Below are 22,509 nucleotides of genomic sequence, written 5' to 3' on the forward strand. Positions count from 1 at the left end.
CAGAGCGCTGTGAAGTGGGTGTATGAAAAGAGTAAATGTGTCCTGAAGACGCTTCTATGCAGCTCATTGTAAACAGCCTCTTGCTTCACAATAGAAAGAAATCATCTTGACGTTTCCATTCTAAAGCAAAATACACCTGGCACTGCTCTGTAATTTAGAGCTTTGTGTAGGAGAGAAAAGAGGAGAAACCCAGCAAGAGAGTCTGACAGTGTGGAACTCCTGGAGAGAGTTCACCTCAGAAGGCCCCACTGCTTTCACCTAAATGCTATAAAATGAAAGCCGTACTCCTGAGCGTGAGTCATGTGGCCTGACTCAAAAACAATTGCAATGCATTTTAGATTTTCCTCCAAAAAGTGTTTTGGTTTATGTGTTTTCAGTGAATCACAGACTCCAAATGAATATAATTTAGAAATCTAACAAGTTCTAGGCCCCTGGTGCAGTCCTGGTCCATTACCCATATTCCAGTGGACTCCCTGGGCGGAAAAGAAATTCATTATAATGACACAACAGAACTGTGCAGAAGAATATTTTTTTAACGTTTTTTACCCTTTGGAAAAATGGTTTCCATGTGGGAAAAAATCTTCCTTTGTAACTGTTATGAAAACTGGGTGTGTACACATCCCTTTGCTACCATTGAAAGACAGTAGCATTCTTTGCAGGGATATAACACAGGCCATTGCAGCCCTTGAGATGCGGGTAGGGTCAACTCCTCAAGGAGGGGCCTATCCAGCCCAAAGTCAATGAATATTTGTGAGCTATGGAAGACTCCGGGCCTCTCCTCACATTTTGCATGATGGTTCCATCATTTTGTGGTACGCCACTGATCCTTCCATGTGTAAATACGTTGCAAAGACTCACAAACTTCTAACTCTGTGGATGTTGACCAACTTTCCGTACAGGAACCACTCAAAGACAATCATTTCCTCTCCTTGTTTAGAAATGTACCCCAAGATCAAATTCACCAAACTGGCTCATTGTCATCCTGAAGATGTTGGGTATCTGAGCAAACATGCCTACTAAGTTTTGATTCTTTGGCTCGGGATCAACTACTCGCCCACGGTGAAAAGACTTATGAACAACACAAGCTTGCTTCAACAGCCTTCACTCTAGTTAAAGCCAACGGAATAAGCACCAGACTGGAATGATATGGACTGAACTTCTGGCACACAATTTCAGGCAAAGTGTATCTCTGGGATCTACTTTTAATGGCAGAAGTGGAATTTCTGGATTCTGGTTAGCAGTAATGTGCATTTGGGCTTTGAATACTGATTTGAAATTGTCTGGTTAAACGATTAACTTAATTTTTTGTTAAGTTTTCATTTGAAAGCCCATACTTTTATCTAGGCTAGGGTGTTAATGTGAGCCTGGTTCCCTAGTTTTTCCCAAAAGTAAATCCTAAATATTTAGCACTGCCAATAGTTACAGGCTTACAATTCACTATAAGTGTTGCATACAGCCAGGTCTGGCTTGTCATGGAGCATTTTGAGGGCGCTATGAAAAGGAATTTTGATTTCTGACAACTCAGTCTGAAGTGGAGCGACATAGAGAATTGCAGGTTATTTACAATATTGGTTAGTTCAATGTGATCTTTTAGAGAGGCGACTCTCAGAGCTGAGTGTCATTGGTGTAGAGGTACAACAGGATGTTTCAGTGATTCAGGAGTATGTGTAGATGCTTCATGTACAAATTAAAGAGTGTTGGGGAAAGGATTGACTCTTGAGGGAATCCTTAGTGAAGGAGGAAGGAATCGAGAGAAAGCTTGCTAGTTGTATTTGTTGGGAGCAGTTTCACAGAGGTGTCTCAGAGCACCTTGGAGCCTTTAGGTATCCTCCCATCTGTAATGCCATGGTTCTTAAAAGGGAAGTGTGGGTGGACATATAAAATGCTGCTCACGTGTCGTAAAGGATAAGAAGACTAGAACTGCCTTGGTTTAAAGTAAGGAGGGCATCATCTGCCATTGGTGACCTACTTCTCTCTTTATTACAGTCAGAACTAAAGCACAATTGTAAATCATCAAGTAAATGGCTTTCAATAATAAAAATGTTTTCATTAGTTTGCTAGAAAGCTCTCTAAAACTTTAGCCAGATAGTGGAGGTTGTTAAAGTTCGAACATTGTTCTGGGTCTGCTCCATTTTATCAGTAATGATGTGACTAACCTGTTTTTTTAAGTCATCGATGCTATGCCATGTTTCAGGGACAAACTGACCAGGTATGTTAAGTCTGGGATGAGCGTGGTTTGGTAACACTATTTTTTTCAGCATTTGAGAAACAACACTCTCTCAACATTAATTTCACTTTAAAAAACATGACTTTTTGGAATTATGATTACTTTTACAGACATCTGCGGATGATGTCACAATGCCATCGGGTATATGAGTGCTCGAATGAGAGGCCTGAAAAGCGCTCTTAAGATGACTGAGAATGTGATGACTGAGCTCATGCCTAGATGTTGGGCCCACATTCCCCACTGTCTGCAATGAACTCACTCTGCAGTATGTAATGCTGTCAGTCATGTGGATGCTGATGGACGACAATGTCTGGGGTAGCAGAAGTGGTCTAGCACACCCTGTAACATCCAGTGAAATCACCCCATCGCCCCTTGTCCCACCATAAGCCCCTCACCCATCTTTGATCTGCTGTTAATGAGTGAGGTTAAGAGCTAGCAGTAGAACTATATAATGAGCACCTTTCATTCGTGCCACAGCTTTCGTGGCCCCGAGACTATGTCTAGCAGGGGCAGCGCGAGGGGTAGCAGCTAGCACGAGCTACAACTAATTTCCGTCTGTAAGCACCATTTACCATGCCAACAATGTACCGTCTTCTAAGTGATGTTGCAGCCCCGCCAGAACTGTTCAAAGACGTAGCCAGTATATTGCGACAGCAACAGACTGTACTCCTTCTGCAAATGTGTTTCTGCGGAAAACGTGCGTATGCACCCCTCACAACAAGAGCGTGAGCTCCCGGCGAGTCACTTGCATCGGCGGTGCGACTTCAACACCCCGGGGAGCTCCTGGGGAAATAAACGGCACGCGTCCAAGTGCATCAGGAGAAACTGGTGTCGAAGGGGCCGGTGGGGCCATGCCCGCGGCCCTCACCACTCAGTGTGTAACCAGGATTAACATCACATCACAGCGTCCCCGGGTGAGGGCACAAATTCACACTGGAAAGCTGCATCTGGCCTTAAGCTCCAGAAAATCTCCCAGACTGTTGCTTATTATTGTCCATTTCCCTCCCGCCCTCCCCCAACTGTCTGCTAGATGACAGCTGGTATGACGCAGAATTTCAAATCTCACGCTCGTGCCAGACCCTTTCCTGACGCTGGTGTACAAGCAGAAACACTCAGATTATTGTTAGCAACTCCAAAGCGGGAGAGCGCAATGGAAGGCGTGCACAAAGGGGCCGTGTTCCCCGTCCAAAGCGCCTTTTGGAACTCGGGCCGTCCCCTCCGAACGGGCCATTTCCGCCACTGCAAGTGTGATCTCCAGAGCGAAGCTTTATTTGTAAGGTTTATCAGAGGTGCTGCTCGCACAGCCCGGTATGTGTGTGTGTGAAAGGAAACAGAATAGTGATTATGACAATAGGTGCCACGTAGCTGGCATGTGATGTGGCCCTTGTCATGGGTGACACCTTCTGCCAGCACTTGCTTTCCATACACCTCTCAGAAAGATTGGGCTTTGAGTCGATTCTGACAATGTTAAAACACATAAATTCCAAAAATGCAAAGTGTTGTTGGCTAAACAGTTTACAATGGGTGAAGGTATTACACTAATACAAGAGTTGTTGGTTTAAAAATATTTCCATACAGCTTTTCTGAAAATAATGGCACTATAGTGTTAGTTGGAGCGTCTAGTGAAACAAATCATATATCTTGAAATTCACAAACCCCAGATTAAATATTTGCAGTTTACATTCCTAGGATCGTGGTTAGGTCAATGCATATTTGTCGATCTTATGGTTCTTCTCCTCCTAACTCTCTAGCGTACATTTTGAAGCATAATATTCTAACAACAACTATGAACATAATTTGCCCAATTCCACCCACAAAGTGATTTGCTCCTTGGTGCTTAAAAAGTTGGTATTTTATACACTCAACTCAATGGACTTCATGTTGTTGCCCTCTCTCCCACCAAAGGACGAGAAATCCTTTAAAGAATGCTAACTTCTAAGTGCGCGTTGGACATTTCTCTGCAGTAGGCACCCAACTCAGTGAGCTAATTTTGCTAATACAGAAGCTCTAATGTTGCTTTTATGAAAGGATCAAGTTAGGATTGAACAACAAATAAGAAGCCATATTGAACACTAATTACACAACGGTGAAGCACTCTCGCTCACACAACATAGGTTTGGGAGAAACCATAATGGGCTGCATTGCATTAATGAACCCTCGACCCTAGTAGCTTGCTCAGCCACCTTTCCTTAGGGGAGAGTGTATCCAGAGGCAGCCCTTCGCAGCCAATCCCAGGTGCTGTATAATACCTCATGCCACACTGTGCCCCTTAACAATCCTCTATTCGCAGCTGTAACCAGGATAAGGGAAACGAGTTGCAACAGCATCAGGTCAGCAGGGCCCAGCGCAGATTCTTGCCTTCATGACCTCACAGACAGTAGCCAAAAGAGCAGCACCAGGGGTAACAAAGGGCTATCCAGAGGAAGCTGCTATTACCAATGGCTACCACTAATTGATGTCCAAGCCTAGACTGGACACCCCTGACCACAAAGATAGGTAAACATCATTAATCTTTTACAGGAAAACAAAAATGCTAATTGTCATGAGTGGTATTTTAGATGACAGAGGGCCACATGTATGAAAGCCTAGATGGGCCATTTGCGACCAGGAAAAGTTTTTTCCCAGTGTAACAATCCTATTCTGCGAGTGGGTAACCTGTTACCGACTCACAGAATAGGTTTTCAAATCGCTATTAAGAAGGGGGTGCCAAGGGCATCCCTTCCTCATAGTGAGTCGCAGGGGGATGTAAGATTGTTTTGTGACTGTGAATGCGGCCGCAAAGCAAACCCAGTGGGACCCCTTCCCCTTTGTGAATGGAAGCAAGAGTATTTTTTCAGAGCAGACAGTGGTCCCACGGATGACTGCCTACTTTGAAAAAATAAAAAGAAAACTTTACATTTTTTTAAAAATGCATCCCGTTTTCCTTGAAGGAAAACAGGCTGTATTTTTTTTTTAAGTGCTTTATTTAAAAAGAAGTCACAGACTTGGTGGTTTGCTGTCCCCAGCAGGCCACCATCCCTGTGAGTGCGGCCATTCCAAATGGGGTCGCAAATTGCAACCTACCTCATGAATATTGATGGGGTAGGTCATTTGCAACCCCCATTGGGAATCACAAACAGTGTTAAACACACTTTTATACATCCCAGTTTGCGATTTTCTAATAGTGATTCGCTAAGATTCACTATTAGGAAATCACAAACCCAAACCTACATACATCTGGCCCAGGGATCCATGAGCTGGTCCATATATATTTTGAGGACATTTCAAAGGAAAGGTTCCTGATGTAGGCTGCATAGATAAGACTAGCCAAAGTAACAGAGTTTCACCCTCACCACTTGGTATGAATTGTGCCTTTTTTATAAGGGAGAAAACCTAAACTCAGTAAAAAGATCTTCAATCGATGTCTGCTAAGTTTTGAGAGGAAGATGTAATAGTAAGACCAATTTTAAGGACAGTCAAACATATAGTAGGATTTTGTCATATGCGCAGGGCTCTTGGATAAGTATATCAACACCAACTCATTGATAATCATACCAAGAAAGGATATTTGGGTAAGAACATGAAATGAGTTTGTTTTCTTCAGATACTTGCAGGATGTGCCACAGTTTGCTTTAAAATAGAAGGCTAAAATCAGTTTTTTCAAAGGTGGTCGCCCTTGAATAACATTGTTGGGGTAAATCATACATTAAATGTTAAAGGCTTCAAGACATGGCTAGGCCACCCTTCTGATAATGCAAGAAATAAGTACGTTGTCATTAGGACCGGGAGCTCTACAGCATCATGTATGTTCAATGCACGAGGTGGAAGCTGTAGACAAAGATACATAGGAATAAGGTTGAAGTTATTAAATCAATTACAAAGGTTCCTAATATTAAAATAGTAAAGAGGGAAGCTCAGTGAGAGTTTTTTTTCATTTTTTTCTTATTCTCAATAGTAGCCTAATCAAGGGAAAAAGGCAGACGAAAAATGACTGGCTATTTGTGAAAGTATTTTCACCTCTTTTAGTCAAGCTTAAAGCTCAATGATAAACAAATATGTGAGAGGGAACACGTTAGGAGAACAATTGGATTCGCGTTCTGTTAACAAGGTACCTGCTTCAGCCTGCTCTAAAAGATTATTTTTAATGTCAATCCCCAAGACAAAAAGCCCTAGGCAGTGTCATCATTCTTCACATCTGCAAGATGCACATTGACTACTAGTGTCTGGAGAATGGATGTCTTTTTAAGATTTAAAGCAATTAAGGAATAACTCACACACATGCTTGGTACTAAGCCCAGTGTCCGATAACTATTTCAGATGTTCACTAGATTTTAAGTCATGGTAGGACGTCAGCAATTGCTTGCAGAATGATCGTTATTCGTATTTCCTACCAGCAATAAAGTAAACAGTACATAAAAACATGACAGTGCTGTGACACAATTTCCCAAAAAGAAATGGCGCCCCGAATCCAGATGTAAGGTGCGCGCAAAGCATTTTCGAGGGAACGTTAGAACCTTGTACTAGATTGTACTTGGGACTGCGTGGTGTTTTTCGGTGGGGGTTTTGAGAGAAGCATACAGTGTTGCCCTCGGGTGTGATCGCTGATTGATTGACTATTTGGCCGCTCCCTCAGGTTGAGGAATTACTGTTCGGGAGGCGGTTTTGTACGGGGTTTGTAATTCAGATGTATTGGACCTTTAAACAGCGCTTTTATGATCTTGTACACATTCTTCAGGCTGATTTAATTCTTGTAGATGAGGAGCGGTCGGATCGCTGATTGATTGAGGATTTGATCCCTTCCCCGTGTTGAAGAAATACAAGTTGGAAGGCGGCTATGTTTTTGTTTCACAATTGAGATGTATTTGAATTTTTAGAGCTTTTAGGATCTTGCACATAATTTTCAGCCTGATGTAATCCTGTCAGAGGAGGAGCCGACTGCCTTTACTCCTTAAATGGTTATTGTTGTGAGAATAAAGTGGTTATTGTACACAGTTCTCAGGTTGCTCCTTTTACATACCTTTTATCCTAATGAAGACCCGCCACTAAGATTTCTATTGGCTTCCTAATTTTGTGTCGAAATGTTCCCTACCCTGGACTGCCCTTATAATCCTCCCCTTAGGGATGAAATATGGACTATTTCACCATGATTAAAAGCAGGCTTTATATAGCGTATTTTGGATATTGCCAATCATATTGAAGAAATTGATTTAAGGGCTGGTTGAAAAAAAAAAAAACTCTTTTCCTGTCTTTTCACAAGCACTTTTTCCTGTTCTTGCATTAAGAAGCACCCATTGTATTCTATATAATGTTTATGTATTATTGGTATCTAATACAATTTAAAAGTGTTTTGGATTTGGTTTGCCTTTGTTCTTCTTTCTGTGTCTCTCTCCTGCTTTTTATCTATTCTAAGGTTCTAACATGTCTAAGAATTTGCTTTGTGCGCTTGTTACATCTGGGTTTGGGGGACCGCTTTGTTGTATGTATCATATTATACCCAGGTTCTTCGACTTGTTGGGTTACCCCATTGGTTGATAATAGTATGATATCACAAGAAGCAACACCTCAAGGGCAACAGCCTCTTTATTACTTCTCTCATCCTTCGAAGCACAAATAACTTTAGCACTTCAGTAACCGCCATTTTCTGTCACTCCTGTTTCATTTGTATCATATTTATACCTTACTACCAATTTCTACCTAATTCCCCTTTCTTTTATACTTTGAGTTGATTTTGTCACTGAGCATCTTCTCTATTGTCCAGTTTACTTGCTGACTAATTAACCTTTCTTGCCAGGCATGAATCACACTACACATATCCCCCAAGCGTAGACTGCTCCCCTTTGCTATAAGGCCTTTTCTCCCCCACCAAAATTTACCCTTTGACCCAGTCTTCCTGACATTAAGCATTTTAAAATCCTTTTCATAATACCTGTGCTTCTTATCTCTTCTTTGTGTCTTTACTTAGCCTTGGGCTATATGGGGCTCTCAGCCTAATCACTCAGCTGTTTTCATCACCGCAGTTATTCCATAGTGAACTTTCACCTGTTGTTTGTTGTACATTGGCCCTACTGCAGTAGATGCGCATTAGCACGTCATAATATGCGGTGCACCGCTATGAAATCTGAATGCCTGCCCATCATTCTGTCTGCTGAACAGCCATCTTGAAACATGTTCAATCTCCATTACGACACCATCCCTTCCACAGCTGATATAACTCTTGGCGGGGTGCATCTTAGTAGACTTTACTTGACAGGGACTCTTTTCATTACCCCCTACCAGGTGTTGCATCAACTCTGAGGGCATTCTACATATAAGCAAGATGAAACTGCTGATAAGAAAATTATGAGCCACTTCAAGAATGAGAGAAAATAAACATTCAGACTCCAGATATTCAAGTTCAACATCTGGAAGCCCAAACACCAACATACACAGCAACATAGTGTAGAAGGCTGTTTCAGTGTATGGTGTACACCTATGGCATGGCACCCCATACTGAGTCCAAGCAACCCTTAGTGATAGTGAATGGGTGTCCAGATAGCAAAAGCTCTCTAGGGGTAGCTGAGGCGATCTGCTAAAGTTTATCCAGGAGGAATGTAAAGTACTTACAATACCCCAGTAGTCAGACAGTAACTCAATCACAAAAAAGAACCACACAAGTGTTGCAAAAATAAAGGATTCTTTATCACAGCACTAACTACTAAACTAGTATTGGTATATCTCCCTTTGAAGATATCTACACACAATATATACACAGAATAACAAGCTGAAACAGCATAAAATATACAGGACCCTATGGGGAAGGAGGTAGGGCAAACCATATACAAAGTAAGTGGAATGTGAAATAGTGAACCCAACCAAGGTAAGTGTGGTACTTAGCTAGGGTTTGGGGATAGATGAAAACACCAGAGGTAAGTATGGTAAGTGTCTCCAGCAACCAGGTGCAGAGTGGTTATCTACCCAGTCAACCCATAGACTAACAGAGAAGAGGTGGTTGAAATTCATATGTTTCAGGACCCTTCCCAGTGGTTCCTGAGGAAACCAACTGACAAGAGGAAGGTTCAAGAGTGCCCCCGCCCAAGGACACCCAGAAGACAGGAGTACCTACAACAGGAGACCCAGGTGCAGAGGGGAGAAGGGACTCTCTGTGAAGCCAGTGGAAGCCTCGGATTGTCCAGCTGCTGTTGTGACCCCTGGACCAGGCCAGTGGAATCCAGGGACGGATTCCAGATGGAGAGGACCTGAAAATGAAAGGGACAGAGTCCAGCACCCGTGGAGGTGCCAAGGTGGTGCAGTTGGCAATGCCCTCCTTTCTAGAGGAGAAGTCCAGCTGCACGGTCCAGGAGCTGTAGAAGATCCTAGAGGTCACCTATGAGCTGTCCCTCAACAGTCCCCAGATTGCAGGAGGGTCAATGACCAGCCAGGTTATCAACAAGTACTGGCAAATGCAAGCATGAGCTAAAGATGTATTTGCAGAGTTTTGGGGACCAGCAAGATCCAGGAGACTCTACCCTTGAAGGGGTGTCAGCAATGGCCCTCAGCATGTAGGAAGGCCATCAGAAGCTGTTGGAGCCCCCACAAGTGACACACAGGCGATGTACACAGGGAGTCACAAGGAGGCCTCAGCAGCACAACAAAACAGAAGTCACACGTCATAGGAGTTGCAGGACAGGGGTTGGTCTTCAAGTTGCAGGGTGCTGGAGGATCGGGCTTCTTAGTGCCTGAAGTTCTCCTGGAGAAAGTTTCAACAAGCCTTGGCAAGAGCAACAGTTGTGGTGGACAGGGATTCCAATCAAGTGGCAGGAGCAGGGACCCTCAGTCTCCCAAGTTAGTCAGAGGACAAGCAGGACCAAAAGAAGGCCACAGACCTACCACCTGTGATGCAGTGCCTTTCAATGTACATGGGAGAGCAGACCCCACCAGCCAATCAACGGTGTCTTGAGGTGTCTGCAGATGCAGGGGAGAGACTCCTTCACTCCAAGGGAGATTCCTTTGTGCTTCCAGGTGCAAACAGAGTCCTTGTGACCCTGGAGGATGCACAGCCTGGATGTTGCAGAATTCTTGCACGATCGGGAGAAACAATGTTGCAATGGGAGCCTTCCCACCAGAAGCAGATGTGTTTCGGTTTCAAAGCAGACCAGCAGCAGTTCCAGAGGCCAGGAGCAGAAGATGTCTTGCAGAGAGTTCCTTGTAGAGTCTTGCTCAATAAATCTAAGGACCCACCCTCGGTGGGAGCCTTTAAGTAACCCTAAAAGGGGGTTGACAACTCTCTGAAGTGACTTACCTATCAGAGGGGGTCAGGGAGGCTCTCTACCTGGCCTAACCAGTTATATGCTCCAGGGGCCTCTGCCCATCTTGTTTTCAAGATGTCAGAATCAAGTAGTCATGAGGCAGAGCTCTTTGCACTTCCCTAGGGGAGGAGCTGGACAGGGGGTGGTCACTCCCTGCCCTTTGTGCAGTTTTGTGCCAGAACGGGAACCGGGGGTTCCTGAACTGGTGCAAACCAGATTATGCGAGGAGGCCACCAAATGCGCCCTTCAAAGCAGTCTTGTCGTGCTCAGAAGCCACCCCACCCCAGTCCTTAGACACCTAATAAACAGTGGGAGATGGTCACACCTCTGCCTTGCAGAAAATCTTTTGTTCTGCCTTCCTCTGCCTGAGCCAGGCTCACAAGCAAGTGGGCAGAACAGTGTCTGGGGTTGGCAGTAGCATCGGCTGCCAGCCAGACCCTGTAAGGCTGCGCTGGCAGAACTGGGAGATCCTCTAAGGAATTCCTAGAGTGCTGGGGAACATGCAACTAGCACTGGAATCGGTGTAGATGCATGATTCCAACATGTTTGATACCAATCATGCCTAGGTTCGGAGAAGCCATTATGTGGTTGGACCACTCGTGTTGACCAGTGTCCACTACATATCTTAAGATGGCTTCCCTGCACTGTGGTCTGGGGTTTGTAGGGGTACCCTGCTCATGCAAGGGTACCCTCACACTTAGGGACATGCACTCTGGCTTTGGGCTGAAGGGCCTACCAGAAGGTGACCTACAATGCCTAAGTGCAGTGACCAGGATATAAGGCAAGCCTTATATCTGTGGTGAAAGGGTGCATACACCATTTCACGCAGGCTGCAATTGCAGGCGTGCAGACACAGTTTGCATGGGCTCCCATGGGTGGCACAATACATGCTGCAGCCCATGAGGAACACTTGGTGTACCAATGCCCAGGGTACCTAAGTACCATATACTAGGGACCTACATGGGTGCACCAGTATGCCAATTGTGGGGTGTAAAGTTTACCAACAGCCAAATCTCGAGGAGAGCGAGCACAGGCACTAGATCTCTGGTTAGCAGGATCCCAGTGCACTACAGTCCAAGACACACTGACACCAGGCAAAAAAGTGAAGGGTACTAAAACCAGAACCCTGCTTATTACACAAAGTAAATGATACTGAAATGTTTGTATTTTTTCTCCATGTCTTATCTAAACACTTTAAATATTGTAAAATCAGTTTGTGCCATATTTTCCCCTGTACAAATGAGTGTTTGCTCTGTTCCTCATGACACGAGTAACAAAAATGGTGCAAATGGGGTTGCCTTCTTTTTAGTCCCAGAACAAAGATTATATAACATGGTCTCAGTTCTGCAAGGTCCAGAGAACCAAAACCCATCATAATATTATGATTTAAAAACACAGGCTCTTGGTAGCTGCCCCAATAAATCGAGTCAGCATTTTGATGCAGGACGCACAAGATTTACGTGTTTAAGATCAGTTCAAATTGCACTTGAACCCACAATTTTAATCTAAGAAAATGTCTCTACTTATAACTTTTAGGACATTTCCATTAGTAGTCCTTAGCCAGTCTGACTTTTACATGTTGATAATGGGAAAACGAATAGTTTTGACTTGTGGTAAAGCCTCAAATTATTCCACATCCCAACATGGAAATCAATAAATGGGGAGGCAAAATTGCTCTTGGGAAATACCGATAAATGTACAAACATGCTTTTCCAGAGCAATTTTACTGGGTGCAAAATTGTAGCACTCAGGTTGAAGGCCTAATATAGAGAAGTGAAGTATATTGTAAGCAGAAAAGTATGCCTATTCTGCTCGACTGATTGTGAGTTCTTGTACGTTTATCAGATTTAGCACAACCTTGGCGAAAGATGGTGTTTGACAATATTAGGGTGTATTGTGTGTATAGCCTTGGCAACCCTTGGTAGCATCCACTCCCACTGTCAGTATGTTGGAACTGGTGCTAAACTCAACAGAAGGGGTCTCACATGCTCATTCACTGGGCAGACATGGCTAGCTGCTCATAAGTCTCAATCATGTGTGCATGGCAGACATAAATCTTCCAATTAATTATAAAAATTGCGCTTAAAATGGATTATTCAGGGACACGACTTACACACAGCAGGTTCTGTTTCTTACTCTGCTGTTTAGTCTCAAAGGTACGAGGGTTCCTGATACAGAGTGTATTTACAAGCTGCCTTACGGGTTAGGTGAAACCTCATCCATAATGTGCACATGGGATCTGCCAGAATTAATGGGTCACGTCCCTTAGTCATTCAGGAGAAATTTATCATAAAACTCATTTACTCAAGTCCTTGGGGCCAATTTTCTGATATCCTGATTCCTCTACCCTCTCTTGCAGAAACCGCAGAGTGACAACCGCCTTTCTTCAGAGTATGAATACGAAGTAAAGTAGTAGTATGGACATGAGAACAGGGGTGAGGAGCTAATCCTCCTACATTCCTCAAAAGTCACTGGAGTCTTGAGCAGTCTGCAATCAAGACCACCAACTGTACATGAAGTAGGTCCTATTCTCCCGTCTCACACACACAAGTGTGTTACCACCCACCAGTGTTGACTCAAAATGCATTGTCCAATACTCCCACACAGACGTCTTGTGGGTTGGGGGTCCTTTGAATTCCTCTTTTTCTTGGGACATCTTTGTGACTGGTGCAGACATTCTTCGGATCATGACAGACCCCAGGGTAACTCATCTGCTAGTGGCTCAGCCTTATCTTAGCAACAGACTGTTCACTCTTTGGGTCCCCTGTGGTCATCTCACACTGCCTGGTGAAAGGTGCCCATGTTTTGATCATCAAGGAGACATTCTCTCTTGGCTGGGGTCCCCGAGTTGGTCCACAGGGCTTGCATGTTGTTGGCTTGACTGCAAGTTCTCTGAGCGTTGAACTGCCTCAAATCTACCTCCAGAATACTCAAACTCCTTTCAGCCACAGACACTCCTTTGTTGTCATGCAGCCAGTCCCTCTCCTACAGACACTGTTACTCCTCAATGTCACAGAGCAGGCTTATTAAAAATGTATCCTTCCTTACTAACGTAGATACACTATTTGTTCTATATTTCCTGGGCATACTAACTGGGGCAGTATGTAACACCCTGCATGAGTATAGCACATGTCTGCAAACAGGTCCAAACATGAGACCTGGCCTTCATGTACATTGTCTCATACCAGTAAGCACTAAATCCCAACATATGGCTGATCCCAAAATCAGAATGTAAGTAATACTGTTGGGAAAGGAATGTATCTGTACAATTAGTGTCATCAATCATTACTTTTTAAAATAGTTCTGTGGTCTTCCAACACTAATTATGTGCATTTTCTTTTTACTACTGGCATGCCAGGCATTGCGCACTGTGTGAAAATTAGGAGCCCCAACCATATAATACACTACCTTGAATCCCACACAGCCTGCATGGACTTTTGGGTCATATTATTGATCACTGAAATTCATTATCATGCATATAGTGGTGCCCAAAACATAAACCCTGTGGGCATAATTTGGTAGCCTGCAAAATGGCTGTCTGTTGTCAAAGCTCTTGTTTCCATCACAACGGATAAGGGAGATTGAGGCTGTGTATTACGTTCTCTAAATTTCCAACAGAGGGCGTCAGAGCAGCTGCAGAGCAGCTTGATGAGTTTTTACGCAAATATTTGGCCTAGAAGTATCATTTTGGCTTAAGTAGTGCTGCTCCTCAGGCCAGCTCACTCCACTTGCAATTTTGTACATTTACATTGTGGTGCGCTCTCTCTTTAACATTAGAGAGGACAGCGTATAGGGGAGATACGAGTGGCAGCCCCTTTGAAAACAACTACTTATGTTTTAAGTGGTACCCATACGCCACATGTAATGGAAAAGTTTCATTCTTTCAACGCTCAGTTGTGCCCACCATTTTGTGTACATGAAGCATAGTGTGCGCTTTTCATAACTGATGAGAGTGGAGGGCTGACAAAGGAGGTATGCATGGCAGTTACTGTAGACTTAGTCTTCCTATTTTTTCTTGTTAAGAGGGTGCCTTTTAGCTTTTAAACTATGTCATTTGTTTCAAGCTTTATACTGGAGAAGGCCTCTTTGTATTGGGCCTAAGATCCCTTCACCAATTCGTTCCTCTAAATCCAAAGGCATCATATTCCTTTTACTGCATTTCACTGTTCTTATGAAAGTCCTTTCAGCTGGAAAACAACACAAGCAAATGCTGTGTGTTGGTCTTGGCCTTCTCTGCAGGGTCACCCTCAAACGTTTTGCTTTCTCCTCTCCTGTTTTGATGAATTATTTTTTCTTTTACCTTAGGACTCTGTGCACTTTACCACTGCTAACCAGCGGCAAAGTGCTTGTGCTCACGCCGTAAAACATGGTAACACTGGCTTACACTTGATTGGAATATTTAATTGACTTGTACAACGTTAGTAAAGTGGTATTCCTTATACCCAGGACTGGTAAATTAAATGCTACTAGTGGATCTGCATCGCTTCTTGTGCCACTCACTTAAGCAGCCCCTGAAAACATTTCTCAGACCTGCCATTGGGCAGTTTTAAACTACCAATTCCGCCTGGAAATATAAACCTTTGCCAGGCTTAAAACCCCCTTTTTACTACACATACGTCACGCCCAAGGTAGGTTCTATATAGCCCATAGGGCAGGATAGACTGTATTTTAAAAAGTTAGAGATGTACTTTTAAGTTTTACATGTCCTACTAGTGAAACACTTACAAATTCGTTTTTTGCTACCGTGAAGCCTACTTCTTCCATAGAATAACATTGGGTTAAAGTGCTACATTTATTAAGTGATAACGTTTGTTTGGGAGCAGGTGGAAATTTCATGTTTGGTGTCTAGTGATTTATAATTTAATATTCTCTTTAATGTCACAATTTTAAAAATGCTACTTTTAGAAACCTATTATTTTTTGGTCCTAACCATTCGTTGTCGCAGACTGTTTGTTCCATCACATTATTAGGAGTAAGTGGCAGTTAGTCTTTGTGTATTCCTCCCAGACAGCCACACAATAGAGGGATTGGGTATTGGCAAGATGGGCTATGCAAAGCAGCATGGGGGTTGGGAGGGAGCAATGCAGAGTCCAACTTGCACTTCAAAGACCCTGCCTCAGTTCATACTCAAAGAACTTCACACCAACCTATTGTGCCCCTAGACAGACTGGGACCAGGATAGAGAGGCAGAAAAATTCCAGACAATTCTGTGGGGGGAAAACTCCAGATGTTTTTTCCACTTTAAAGAGGACACCACATATAAAAATAGGACTCTCAGACCCTCTCTTCAATTCACTTCTGGATCTGCGGAAAGACTCTCAGAGGACAGCCCTGCTGCCTGTGGCCTGAAGGGTACTTCAGAAAACTACCCTGCTGCCTGAAGCCTGCCTTATACCCTCAAAAGACTGCCCTGCTTCTTGAGACTTGCCTTCTTGCTTGAACCCAAGACCTCCAGAGTGAGTCTAAGGGCCAGTTGACTGGCCTTCTAATAAGAGCTTCAGGGATAGAAAAGTCTCCAACCATCTTGAACCCACAACTGGACTCAGCCTGAGTGAGTTCTGACCCTCCGAATGGAGCCCTTCCAGCCACGGACCCTGGAAAGTGGTGCTTAAGGTGCCCAGATGGCCCAAATCCCAAACTTGGGATTTTCTGCCAAAAAGTGTTTTGAGGACCAAAAGGAGACCGGCACCTGCCTGCTCACTGATCCGCCCAAGATGCATTAGCGTTTGGCCTGGCTGTGGGGCAGCTCCCCATACATTTTTCTCTGCAGCAGCAAATCCTGTTCAGCGGCTCCTCACAGAAGAGGTATCTGGCCTGGTGGAGCTCTCGTCAGCTACAGTCTGCAGCTTTATCCCACTGAAGATTTTCGGCAGCTACAAAAGAGCAGGAGGACCTGACTCAGTTATTAGCGGACGAGTTACTCCGTCACAACGGTCACAGATATCCCATCTGCCAAAATCTAAATCTCATCATATCCTATGGGATTTAGATCTCAGCAGACGAGATATTTGTCATCGTTATGATGGAGTAACTCCTCTGCCAATATCTAAACCAGGCCCTAAGTGAGAACGTAGAAATCTTCAGCGCAACTTTGTCCAAAGGCTCCCCGATGACGACGCCTCCTTCTCCGACACCGCCAGCTGACCTATGCCTCTGCACTTTACCTTCTCAGACATTTTTCTTTAAAAATTCTTCTAAGTCCAAAGGTAATTAGAGCCTGGCCAAATCCACTTTGTGTATCCGAGCCACGCTCCATCACAGATGGCCATAACTTTCAACTTTGCCCAATGTCGCATGACCACATGTCTGCAGTTGGCGCTTTCATCTTTGAGGAGCATTTTTACACTTTAAACTTAAAAAAATCAAACTCCAGTTCTGCTGATTGGATGTTTGTTTGTTTTTTTGTCAAATAATCTATCAATATGTATGCCATTTTTCTTAATTAGTATGGGAGTTTTATTGTGTTATGTTCACTTCATTACTGTTTAAGTGCTACATAAAGACTTTACACGTTCCCTCTAAGTTAAACCTGATTGCTTTTGTGCCTGTTTTTGTTGCAAGCTACCAGAAGGATAAGCAAGGTCAGTATATTTACTTTCTGTGGTTCACCCTGACAGGGATTGTGGCTGTTGCTTGAGTAGGGTTTTATTCCCTTAACCAACAACCTGAAGTCTCACTCTGTGGTCTAGACAAAAGGTATTTTCATCTCAAGGCACTTTGAGAATCACAGTGAACACAAGATTCATGTTCAACTTAAGATCCATGAATGCAGGATTTGGTTTTTTACATGCCTCTCTATTTATAGTTCCTTATATGGACAACACCATTACTTTTGATACTCCAGATCAATTGTGAGAATTTATGCACCATCACAAAGGAAAGTCAATCGATGCTGGCATAACATTATTACAATCTAAGCTATCTTTCTTATATTAAAAATATGCTTTCCTCAGCCTAAATGTCTTGTTACACATTGTTTATCTGCTGACATCATACTAGGATGGCATTGATTTTGCCTGTTATGTTTTTCTTTTACAAGTTTCTTGTTTGTCATAGCCAATTTGGTGGATGTACTTTACATTTTGTCATTAAATGTACATCACCCCCCTCCCGAATTGTTATTCCCTCACTCCTCCTTCTCGATCAGGGTAAGCTTACCTGACAGATGTATGGTTGTTGTTCCTTAGTCCTCCCAATTTCTTCCTTCTTACCTTTTGCTAACTTCCAGGGTCATCCGAGGTATGGATGGCCATTGACAACCATACCTTTACCACTCGTCATTCTCAATGTGTTATTTCGTACTAACTACAGTGTTATGGTTAGAGTAAACTTGACCGCTTCCCAAATATATTCTTTCATTCTTCATGGATTTTCTTTCAAATACAGCTTTATGGTCTTTTCTTTAACTTTATCTTTCCTGCCCTACAAGTATTGAATTGTTTTCTTCTTTTTTGCTACATTCAGTGGCTTGTCCAGTTCTGCTAAATGCTCATGTAAATTCATTCAGCCTTATGTTTGCCAATTGTTCATACAATCCTTTTTTAGCCTTGCTCCTAATTTAATTGGCAGGGAACAATCTGTGTTTGTTAAAGGAAGATATATTACAGATGACACCAGGACCTTTTTAAATATTATTCGGGGTGCTTTGAAACACATGGATCCAATTGTGAAAGTAACACTCGATGCTGAGAAGGCTTTCCATCATGTAAATTGGGATTTTATGCTGAAAGCTTTAAAGCAGCATGGATATGGTCCCAAAATACTGCAATATATATGTTCTTTATACCGCTCCCCAAAACCTAACTTTTGGTTTGATCTGACAATATTCCTTTTTTCACTTAGAAATACTAGACAGGGATGTGCGTTCTCCCAATTACTCTTTAATTATGCCTAAAAACCATTTAGGAAAATAAAGAGATAACATAACATTGCTGGTTATAAGCACAAGGATGTAGAGATTAAATTTACAGCCTATGAAAACATATTATTATATACGTCTAACCCAAACAATTCTATTCCAGCATTTTTTAGATTCAGTCTTTTCATTCTGTGGTCTCTGGTTATAAATTACATATTGATACTTCTGACGCCATGTTGCTTAATCTATATTGTTTTAAAGAAATGTTTAAGGAATCTGAGTTTTTGAACTCTCCAAAATTAAATGCTTGAGTATTCTTTATTCCAGTCTCATTAGTATTATTATTTTTCAGACCTCTTCCACTCTTGCTGGGGCAGGCTGACCCTATTAAAATGATGATGAGGATGATGTTATCTATTATTAATTTTTATATGTCCATGCTTCCAGTAAAACTCTCAATAGTTTTTAAAGAATTGACAGTCTTTTGTCAATGTTCTTATAGGACAAAAGCAAGCTTATATATCTTTGCATAAGTTAAAAAAAATCTAAAGCCAGGTGTTCATTTACCAATCTCCCCATTTGCCTACAGGCCTTTTTGCTAATACTCTGTAAGGTTGATATTGTGGCAAAATAAATCTTAAAGGGCTTATTATATAAATTAGTAATCTATTCTGTATAGGGTAAAACTATAATGGGTATTTACTGAAATAATTAATATTTGATATTTAAGAATGTAATATACTCAGGTGCAGTTATATTTATAGCAGTTCTGTTGTTTTTCTGCATATTTGTATTTGTTGTTATATCTGTAATTTTCTTATATGTTATTGTATTTTTAATGAAATAATTTTAAACAGAAAAGCTAGACAACATTTACCACCAAAGGATTTGTGCTGAATACAATCCTACATACAGCACAATTAATTTCTCAATTAATCTGCTAATGGCTATACTTTAGCAGTTACTATTCCTGATATAATTTTCAAGGCCCTTGGGTTGCAAACCACCTTTTATATTTTACACTCCTATGTATGCTTCATTGATCCAATCTTTTATAAGTGTACAAACACAGACTTAAATCAAATTTTTGTCATTGAGTCAAACATTGTCTACAGTGAACAATACATTTTGGGAATATTTTCTAACATCCTTTTGCGTTTGACTCCACTTTATGCCATAATATTTTTTTTTGTAATGTATTTTCGAAAACTTTGTTTAGCTGCAATTTGATTGACTTATGTTTTTATAGCATAATTATGTACTCTAACATGCTGGTGTAATACATGGAAAATAGAAAGATTGAGAAACAGATTGATGTGGCGCCATTTAAAAAAGAAAGGATGTGTTTGTTTGGCAAAAGGTAGAGAATGATTACTATGGCAATATGGTTGAGACGGTGAACACCGAAGATCAGATTAGTGCAATAGACAGACGGAGGCACTTGCAGGTTCTTTCCATCCCTCCTCAAAAATTACACAATAGCCTGCACATGCAGCACATCCACTGATATATAGAACAAATCAGTGCAGCTGTGGCAGGAGACTAGGAGTTGCTCACAAAGTAGAGCTAGCAGGCCTGATTTGATCAGAAAGGCATATCCCTCCGACTGCAGATCACATGAATAAGTCCATACATAATTCTAACCACTTGAGGATTTTGATGTTTCGTTACTGTTCATCTTTTTTTTGATTAATGATTTTCTAGAATGCTGCTGACATATAATTTAGGTTGCAAATGGTCACTAGAACACTTTTCAGTTGGAAAAGGACCACTAATAATAGTGCTTCACCCAGTGAGTGGAACTCCAGTTATCTAACGGTCTTTTCAAATAACAGGTGATCATCCAAGGAATGAAAGAGCAGGGAAGAAAGTTTTATGAAGTAGTACTCACCACACAGAATGAACTTCCACTAACCCATGCACCTCTAAGCCTTAGAACTATGAGGACTTTCTAAACTGTGGGAGTACTGAAGAGATATAAACAACATACAAGAAACTCTAGAGGATCTAGGTACTTGATCAGACTTTCAGGGTTAAGAACATAGAAAGCGATCTGATGTGATGTGAAGTGACTTAGTAGGGGAGTCCTGGGAGTTCTAGGGTTGGCATAAAGTTTCACCTGATTCCTCATCTTCTTCACAGGGTTTAGGGGTCCATGTTTGCTAGTTTTTAGGGAAGGCAGTGATGGTCATCAGGACAGTGATGGACGATGTTTGCTCCTTGTACCTTCTGCCTTGTGCATTGTTAGAGCTCTGCCTGATTGACCATCACCCTTTTAAGACCTCCATTTCCATCCTGGCTCATTTCCCAATCCAAGATGGCTATTGCTGACTTCCATATTGATGATCATTCACTTGCAGGTTAAATGGTGGTTCGGACACTTTTCAGTCATCACTAACGTGTAGTCTTTGCATGTCCATATCCATATCCATAGTTGCTAGTTTCTATGGCTGCCAACTGTGTCCCATTCCTTTCATGGGCACATTTTATTCCTTTGCCAGGTTCTCCTTTGAGTTCTTGTGGAACTGCTTACTACTTCACCCTCTCTACTCATTCTACAACCTAGTCCTAGTTACCCTCAGTGGTGCAAGTGGTGTGCTTCTGACTTACTTACCTCACCTGCTGTACTAACATTGTTTTCTTACACTACACTAACCCTATTGCTTCTATTTACTCTTATCATACACCTTCAACTTCTACAGTACATACAGGGATGAGGGCATCAGGAAACTGAGAGGCATGTGAATAAACTGCACAGTCTTCTACTCTGCTCATGATGGGATGGGATGTGATGCTATGTTGAGGTTATCTGAAACAATGAGGATGGACAGAGCTGAACTAAGACTATGACCAAAAAATAATTTTCAGGCTGTAGCAGTATAATGTAACAGGGTAGGCTAGACAATGAGGATAGACTTAGGTAAATAGAAAGAACAGCATTTCCAGAGCCATGGAGCTGGTGGCCATGAACAACTAGCATATAGGCTAAGTCCAGGAAAACACCACCAACTAAAGCAACCACCAGGGGATTGGGTGTGTATACATGAGGTGAAATAATTGCCATGAATGTCCAGACATATATGGAGTTAGATAAGTGGTAGGACCAATGACCACTATCCACTGATTATGTGACACTTTACGTTGCCTGAGGGATGGAGTGGGACTGTGATGCGCAACCACTATATCCACCATGTAAAGATGTAGTGGATGAATACCAAATGCTCACTTGTTGCTACCATTTGTAATTCCTTCCAGTTTGGAACAGGGATGAAGAAATGTAAGTTGCATTACATCTTCAGAATATATCTAGTATCTTTTACATGATGGCAGAGTGGCTAAGGGAAAGAGAAGGTCATTCACAATCATGAAATAACATTAGCAGGAGGAGGGCTGTCAGTCCTTTCATAGACATCGTATGGCATTCATTACTTTACTGACCAACAAACGGGCAAAGTACAGGTGCAATCATGTGTCTAATTCTCCAGTGACTTCGCCCAATTACAAAGGACTTCATGATAACTTCTATGTGGGTTTCCTCCACTTTCTTGAATTCAGTTCAGTGTGACTAGTTCTTTCACACATGGGCCTTACGTAAATGAAGCATCATGTTTGTGTCAGCTGGGAGTCTTCACTTAGAAGAATTACCAACACTACCAATTTTACATTACACATAACCATAGAAGGGAGGTAGCAGAGAGCACTGTTCTTGGGAGTAACACCTTTAATAAATAATTATGCAACCTTCTCTCACTGACGAATATGGTAGCAACGAAAGCAAAAAAATGAGGTAATCACCTCTCTCTTTATTGGTGGCCAGTACTAGCCGTGTTACACTATCCAATGGATAACAGAGGAAAAACACCCCGTTCATCCCTCAGACTTTGTAAAGGGGAACAAGAAACACGGTGTGACTGCATTATTAAGTGGTCAAATAAATGAAAATATATACATACCATACAGAAAGAATGTGGTATGCTGGTGGTGGCTGGGCCCCCCTAAAAAAGGAAATAACAATGAAAAATATGGCTACAGTGGAATTCAGCGTGAAAACAAATGGATCAAATTGCAGTTTGGGCTCTAAATTTTATCTTCCCCAGGAAGCACTCTGCCACCTTATCCTTGTATGTTTGGCATCATCAGCCTTGTTCCTTTACTGGATC

General features: G+C 42.2%; 1 protein-coding gene across 11 annotated transcripts in view; it reads right to left on the reverse strand.

The window, feature by feature from the left end:
- PDE1C (phosphodiesterase 1C) overlaps positions 1 to 22,509 on the reverse strand; it is a 1,966,671-nt gene that overhangs the window by 858,428 nt on the left and 1,085,734 nt on the right. For 3 of the 11 annotated variants that reach the window (XM_069215225.1, XM_069215205.1, XM_069215251.1), the window contains exon 2: positions 22,303 to 22,344. The exons of the other annotated variants lie outside the window; for them this stretch is intronic. In XM_069215225.1, coding sequence (XP_069071326.1) covers positions 22,303 to 22,344 — 42 coding nt within the window. The remainder of the gene's footprint in view (positions 1 to 22,302; positions 22,345 to 22,509) is intronic. 11 annotated transcript variants of the gene reach the window in all.

This window comes from Pleurodeles waltl, chromosome 2_1 (assembly GCF_031143425.1).
Source record: "Pleurodeles waltl isolate 20211129_DDA chromosome 2_1, aPleWal1.hap1.20221129, whole genome shotgun sequence".
NCBI classification, from domain to species: domain Eukaryota; kingdom Metazoa; phylum Chordata; class Amphibia; order Caudata; family Salamandridae; genus Pleurodeles; species Pleurodeles waltl.